General features: G+C 45.4%; 1 protein-coding gene across 1 annotated transcript; it reads right to left on the bottom strand.

Moving 5' to 3' along the window:
- Positions 1-596: 596 nt before the first annotated feature.
- LOC112655471 (keratin, type I cuticular Ha3-I) lies at positions 597-5,613 on the bottom strand. The gene is made up of 7 exons (XM_025440585.2): positions 5,224-5,613; positions 4,030-4,112; positions 3,336-3,492; positions 1,958-2,119; positions 1,738-1,863; positions 1,393-1,613; positions 597-1,180 (listed from the first exon to the last, which is right to left on the bottom strand). The coding sequence occupies exons 1-7, from the start codon at positions 5,569-5,571 to the stop codon at positions 1,063-1,065; spliced, it is 1,215 nt and encodes a 404-aa protein (XP_025296370.1). The 5' UTR covers positions 5,572-5,613; the 3' UTR covers positions 597-1,062.
- Positions 5,614-7,948: the final 2,335 nt, after the last annotated feature.

Below are 7,948 nucleotides of genomic sequence, written 5' to 3'. Positions count from 1 at the left end.
GATTGAATGAAATGAAAGGTAATACCAACATTAATAATACTTTAGTGAGAGGAATGTAATTTATAATACACTGATTTGATAGTCTGGACCTGAGTTGATTTAATTCTTTTTTTTCCAAGCTCTGTGATGAAGTATATTATGAAATTTGTAAGCACAAACATCATTACTTGATTTGGATGGTGAAGAAAACCTCTCCAATATACAAAGATAGAAGTCGAGGAAGATAGTTGTTGGCTGAGTGCGTTTTTTCCAGTTCTTGCTAGGTTACAGTATTTTCATGTTGTCAAGAGGTATGGCCTTACTTTCAAGATTCATTTGCCCCTGATGAGGTCCCATTTCTGTAGTTCTCTTGCCTATTCCCTCTGAAGAGCTAGACAGAAAATTTTTGTAGATACTGTCATGTGGATTTGCCATTTGTTTCACTACCAACTTCCCCACGCACAAGAAATCCACATCAACAGGTGGGTGATGTCTGACGGAGACTCCTTTTGAAGGAAGTCACATGATCCCTTCATCTGGTAAAAGAACACCACTTACATTTTATTGATACAAGACATCCAGTTTGGGGATGAATGAACAAAGAAGGACAAATGATATTTGTGCAAGAATAAGAGTTTATTAGGAAGTTAACAAGGGATCCTTACTGTATCTCTAAAGACCAAAAGAGTGACAAGGAAGATTTTTTTTCCCAATTATGTTCAGTTTTATAGCCTGCCTTTTGGCTCCATTACACTTTCATGTGATTATTTTGAAATCACATTTAAATAAGTATTTGTTCAAGCAGAACATGTTATGCAAGTGTGTAATTGTGATAATAGATATTGCCCAATCCTGCTGTAGATTTCTCTATGTGCTCAGAAGACAGAAGAAGCTGATAAGTAGACTTTGCATTCTAAAGGATCCAGCCAGGAAATTCAGTGAAAGGCAGAGTTGACACTTAGAAGCTGGTACTGGTAGAAATTCTTCCTTTGTCCAAAGTGTGGTCACCTTAGGAGATGCTTGTATTAAGTAGAGTTGAGATGTGACTTTGGAACCCTTCTCCTCCTCCTGGCACCAGGGCCACTACCGCACAAAGGTGTTGCAAGGTCCACACCAAGCACGTTGGGCACAAGGATTGGAGACACAAGGCCCTATGGGCTTGTCACATGCATTGGTTGTGGCACATGGGTTGCAGGGAAGCCTGCAGACAGAAGACCATTGGTGCAAGTTAGAGGAAAATGAACTGAACAGATAGGAAAATATTAAGTGTACTTTGTGTAAGAATATAACACTTCCCCAGACTACCTCCGACCAAAAGCTCGAAATTATTGATTTGTTTCCATTGAGATGACTTTTCATTCCCACAGCAACCTCATGCACCCCCAAGGGGAACAGTACTAGCTTCCCACTCACTTGCAGTCCTCACTCTCCAGCAGACCCCGGTATGTGTTGATCTCACACTCCAGCCGGGCCTTGACATCCAGCAGCACCTGGTACTCCTGGTTCTGCCGCTCCAGGTCACACCTGATCTCAGCAAGCTGGGACTCCACGTTGGTGATCATGCACTGCACCTGGTTCAGCTGAGAGCTGTAGCGTGCCTCAGTCTCTGTCAGCGTGTTCTCCAGGGAGTCCCTCTGTGTGGGGAAGACAAAGAATATCACAGAGTCACTCCCCAGAGGGCTTCTCCATGGGGTTTCAGAGAAGTCACAGGCTTCACGGGTTCAGGAAATCATGGGCGTTACCCTGAACAACACCCACCAGGTTGTGCTGGGCCTGGAGCTCGATCTCCAAGGCGTTGACCGTGCGTCTCAGCTCGATGATCTCTGCCTGGCAGGACTGCAGCTGCTCCGAGCTGGACACCACCTGCTTGTTCAGCTCCTCAGTCTGAAATAGCACAGGGGAGAAGACAGGGTCAGACCTTGCCTCAAGGGTCCCGAGGGGCCAAGGGTCCTGAGTGGCCACGTGCTGAGATGCCCACCTGGGTGGTGAACCATTCCTCCACGTCCCTGCGGTTGGTCTCCACCAGGGCCTCATACTGACTCCTGGTCTCGTTGAGCACACGGTTCAGGTCCACGGTTGGGGCTGCATCCACCTCCACGTTGAGGCGGTCTCCAATCTGGCAGCGCAAGATGTTGACTTCCTGAGGGAGGAAGGGGAAGATGCGAAGTATCACAGAGTGTTCGGATGCTCTCTTATAAAAGCACAGATCAGCTTGTAATCATTCTTAAGCTTTCAAAGCTCTGTTCCATCAGATCCTCTTATAACTGTGTTCTATAATCAGTGACCAACCTGTGTATTTCACTTTGCAAAGTGCTTTCACACCCATGAACTCTTTCCACCCCTGTGGAAAAGTACCCCTGGAGTACTCCTCCTCATTTAAGGCAGCGATTTGGCCTCCATGCTGAAATGTGATAGAACACTGTGAGCCCCAAGCACCTAGTTCAGTGTTTTTGCTCATATACCACAGAGGTTCTTAGGTTTGATTCTTAACCACAGCTAATAAAAAGGTTAGAGTCTGGCTAAAGAGGAAATAAAGTATGCTTACTTCGGAACCTACCATCTGGGATGAAATAGACCTAACTGGTGACTTGTCAATTCTATCAACCTAGATTTTGCTGAAGGAAATAAGTATCTGTTCACTTCCCTGCTATTCTCTTAACAGAGCCAGCATAACTTGATACTTGGACTTAGGTAACATCAGGCTTAAATTGAGAACCATCTCTACCACTTACTATATGGCTTCTAGAAGCTTCTAGAAACCTCAAGTTCTTCATCTGTAAAATGAGAACTACCTTTGGAGTTCCAAAGCACTTAGCATAGCGTTTGGCACACAGTAAGCTCTTAACTAATATTAACTATCACTATTTACATTTGGTATTTAAAGTTTGCACAAAATGTCCGTCTTCTTTGTCAACTGACAAAACAGTGACAGTGAACATTTTGCTCAACATTTCCTCTAGGCAACACTGGAGGAGAAGGAAGAGAGTTGATTTTGTTTCCAGCTGAGCCCTCTCTGCTGGGTGGCTGTCCTGGCCTCTCCAGTTGCTAAATGGCGTATTGGGATACAAGATCTCTACAGCCTGGTATGCTCTGACCTGGGAGTGGAAGAAGCTGTGGGCACTGCCTGGTTGCTGGCCTTTCCTCATTACAGGCCTTGCCAATTTCCTTTACTCTCATTCCTACCTCTGGCAGAAACATCCTAATCTCATATCACAGGCTTTAGATTGCTCATTCTCTACAAATCCCTTTTTGTTTAGAGGACAGATTCCTCAGTTAGTTGAGTCCCTCCCACAGCCCATGGCAGTTGGAAACAGGCCTTGGCGAGTTTGAGCCTGTTGTTCTTTGGGGAACTTCACCTGCTCATGGTTCTGCTTGAGACTCAGCAGCTCCTCCTTCAGGGACTCCACCTGGGCCTCCAGGTCGGACTTGCACAGGGTCAGCTCATCCAGGATCCTGCGCAGGCCATTGATGTCCGACTCCACCAGCTGCCGCAAGCCCACCTCTGTCTCGTACCTGCGATACAGGGGCATCAGGGACCCACCAGACAGGAATGGGCCTGGCCCTGACTCTGGTTTGGTTTGGTTTGTCACATAACTGGAAGTTGGAGCTTGCAGTCTCTACAGCCTTCTCTTACATTTAGATTTTTAACACTGAGCAGTAATTCCTAGAGGAAAATGCTCTGGTAATTATTTTTTGATAAATAAGGAACCAGTAGATTTAGAGAATAAAAGTCCATAAACTGTGAGATTTCCAAAATTAATAAACTTCTCACATTCACCTGACTGCATTATGTGCATAGCAGAGCACGGTGGTGGGGGTGGGAGTGGGGCATGACTTCTACACTAGTTTGGGGATCTCATCTTACAGAGAAGCAGCAGTAGAGGAGGAGGGGTCTGAATCTGGAGAAGAGATCTCTGAGCTCTACTGAGCAGTGACTCTGTGGATCCTGGGGGAAAAATCTAAGGAAAAGCTTTTTCAATGTTTTGTCAGTGTTGAGGACACACTAAAGGGAAAGAAAGAAGAGAGAGGACACCCCACTTGCCCACTCACTTGGTCCTGAAGTCATCTGAGGCCAACTTGGCATTGTCGATCTGCACCACCAGCCTGGCATTCTCTGACTTGTTACACAAGATCTAGAACCCAAAACGATCTGGAATGAGCTTGGTTACTTTTAACCAACAGCAATTCCTACTAATTTTCTTACCTGGAAGGAACAGAATGAGAAATCACAGTGGATCTTATATGAGATTATTAAATGCTATCTATGCAAAATGTACTCAATAAATATTTGAAAAATCAAATTTGGATAAAAAGAATACTGAAATGTGCAACCAAAAGTATCAGGAAATACATAATCTTTTTCTTTCCTAATAAGCAATACTAAAAGGCTGATAATAATAACATCTATTTTTAAAACCCTACCATAGCTCCGCACTGAGCATGGACCTTGCTTAAGATTCTCTCTCTCCCTCTCCCTCTGCCTCACCACCGCCCCCCAGCCCTGCTAGCCTACACATGCTCACTCTTTCTCCCTAAAAACAAAACAAAACAGAACTACCATAAATCTGGCCTGGTTCTAGGAGCTGAAGATACAAAAAAATGAGTAAATGCTCCCCTCAAGAAACTTCTAGTCCAGGGAGGAAGATAAATATGTAACTGGCTTTTGGAGGGGCTGGGTCAGGGAAGCAGCCATGCCTTCCTAGCCATCCTGGGTGGCTTGGTACCATTTCCTCCTATGTGGTTTCTACTCTTTCTGATTTTTGTCAACCATTTTTATGCCCTCACTAGACACTGAACACCAAGAGAAGTTCAGAGGTATCCAGGTCAGGTAAATTAGGAACCCAGAAGAAACGACAACAAGAAGTCAGAATAGTCAAAAGTCCAGATGGGAGACAGAGAAATTTGTCCAATTCTTACAAAAGATTCTGCTTCCTCAGCTTCTTTCTGGGGCTCAGTCCTTTTCTCTTACCTCAGGGTAATAAATCTGGAGCTTGGCAATGCATGGAAACATTTGGAGGCAGCTTTTAATTACAGCTTATTTATGCAAAGTGCTGCTACCTGCACATAGACTAGCAGTATGCAAATATTCAGGCGTAACAGTCCTGAGCCTCATACACAATGGGCACTCAAGAAAAATGGAAAAGCCAGGCTCTTTAACTGAGAATTTGTACTGTTTCTTAATCAGATCTCAGATTCTCTCCCTACAACTTCCTGCTGGAGGCAGTGGGGTGCCCACCCCCTCACCTTCTGCTGGAGCTCCTCGATGGTCCGGAAATAGGACTGGTAGCTGGGACACACGAAAGGCACCTGCTGCTGGCACCACTCCCGGATGCGGCTCTCCAGCTCCGCGTTCTCCCGCTCCAGCTGACGCACCTTCTCCAGGTAGCTGGCCAGGCGGTCGTTCAGGAACTGCATGGTCTCCTTCTCGCTGCCATTGAAGGAACCCTCACAGAACCAGCCACAGTTGCCCACGTTGGCGGGGATGTTGCAGGCCCCAGGCAGGGTGCAGGTATGGCAGCTGGGGGGCACGCAGGGCCGGGAGGAGCAGGTGGAGCGGCAGCTCAGGTTGGGCAGGCAGCAGTTGTAAGGCATGGTGCTGGAGGGAGCAAGGCACCTGGCTGAACACAGAGTTCAAGTTCTACAACCACAGAGCTGTGGGTCTCCTTCTCCTGAGGAGCATTTATACCCCCTCCACAGTGGGTGTGGACATGGAAGGCAACCCTTTTTTTCTTACTCATTTGGTGATTGTCAAAAGCCCTTCCCCTTGGTTTTGTTATGTTTCCTCAGAAGAGTCCCTCACCTCATAAAAGACTTTACTTGGGCTTCTCGCTAACTCAGGACTCCTCTTCCATGCTGTGCATCAATGAAGTAAGAGCTTCATGGAGTGACTTCAAAGAGCTGGACTCATGAACGCCCTGGCCTTCATTAGTGGGGTGTGGCAGGTCCAGGGACACTGTTGCTGCTTTGCCACCTGGCTTGATGGCCCTGACTCCTTGTCTTCTTGCTAAGATGAGAAAGCACAGCTCTTGCCCATGTATCTTTTGCCAGGTCAGATTTCCAAATGCCAAATTCATGGTTCTCAGAAAGAGGAATAGATCCCATCTGGAATACTTAAAACACCCTGGTTCCCAGTGGCCCTGTTTCTTCATGTGGCAGACATCATATCCATGAAAATGTAAATTAACCAAATAACAGATATTCACCAGGATAACAGTATGTACAGGGCATGGTACAAAATGGAAGGTAGGACCAGGGCTATGGTCAAAACCTTTGTTGAGCACTTGCACAGGCTTATCTTGGTACTTGACCTTTTTCACAAACATGATCTCATTAACACCTTACCATGATCCTTCAAGGTACATAATATTATTCCCATTTTACAGATGGGTAGATAGAGGCATAGAAAGTAAGAAGTAATACATTGTGAAGCCAGAATTCCAACACATATCTCTGTTCTTTCCATCATTCCATGCTACTTAAATACAAATGAACCATCTCCTTCCCTAACTTCTTAAGACAGATCATTTCTTCTTCCTCTGTGAGCTTTCATCTCACCTTGAGCATGGCAGTGCACAACTCCTGTGCTCATATATCTCTATATCTCAGTTCCCTGAAGGTAGGGATAGGGTCTAATTCTCTGAATCCTCAGCTCTAAGTGCATGGTATTTAGTAAACCCTCAATAGTGTGTGTCAAGTGGATGAAGGAATGAACATGAGATAATAATCTAAAGTGGGAAATGGTAAGTGGTAAGTGCAAAGTTGAGGTAATGGGGCAAGAGGGCACTGCCAGGATGGGAAGTTCACAGGTACAGATGTGTGCTGGGAGACAAGGCTTCTGAGACTCAAAGGAAGAACATGGGCCCTACAGGTGAAAGAATGGTGTGGACACACAGTGGACAGGAGAGCCCAAGGTCTGGTTGGTGAGACTAGTGCCTAGGAGGGGAGAGCTGTGAAGAGAGGTGGTAGAAAAAAAAGCGTATGGGAAATGAAGGCCATATGGTAGAAGTTCTCTATGACAAAGATTACCCTGGAGGAAGAAGTTTTAGGAAATGTTTAGCAAACATTTATCTGTTTTAGCAAAATGAAGGTAAGGCTGGAGGCAAAGGGACTAGCAAGGAGGTGATTGTAGTAGTCCAGGCCAGTAGTGAGGAGGGACCAAATTTAGGTGTCTGCAGAGGAACTGTAAGAGAAGAAATGGTATAAGAACCATTTTCAAAGAAGCAATTTGTTTTGAACCAGCAACCATTTAGAAACATGAGATGCGGAAGAGAGTCAAGAATGAAACCAAAATTTGGCAAGCAAAATATTTAGGAGAAAAACTTTATCATTCACAGAAACACAGACTATTTTGCTCATCAAGGATGAGCAGGCCACTTCCTTTAACTGACATTCAATTGAGCCCTTCCCATGTGCCAGGAACAGAGCCGTGTACTAGAGACGCAATGGTGAGCAAGAGAGGCAAACCTACAACCTAGTGAAGAATGTACACCAACCAGGTGCAGGATGCATCTGTGATGAGGCAAGTCCCAACTGCTATAGGAAAATGCACGAGAGGACCTAACCAAATTGAGTGGAGGTCTAGCAAGGCTTTCTGAGGGACATGCACATTGCATTCAGGCATGCTTCCCATTTTTCACACAAAAGCTTATATAGGAAATGATAATACTTTATGGCTCACTGGGGCAAAGTGACTAGGCTGCCTTGGCCACTCCAGGGACTCAGAGCATCAGTACTATGGACCTCTCCAACCCGTTCATCTCAGTAAGGTTGGAAAGCTCTGCAATAGAGAAACCAAGAGAAGCTCAGTAAATACTGTTTAAGCCAGAGAGTGACATATGAGGGTGGAGAAGAAGCAAACTCTTCCATCATTTCATTCTGCTTAGATATAAATGACCTATGTCCTCCCTTAACTTCTGACAGATCATTTTTTCCTCCTCTGTGAGCTTTCATCTCACCTTGTGCATGACAT

The sequence above is a fragment of the Canis lupus genome, chromosome 9 (assembly GCF_003254725.2).
Source record: "Canis lupus dingo isolate Sandy chromosome 9, ASM325472v2, whole genome shotgun sequence".
In the NCBI taxonomy this organism is placed as follows: Eukaryota; Metazoa; Chordata; class Mammalia; order Carnivora; family Canidae; genus Canis; species Canis lupus.
This window is presented reverse-complemented; position numbering and strand designations above follow the sequence as displayed.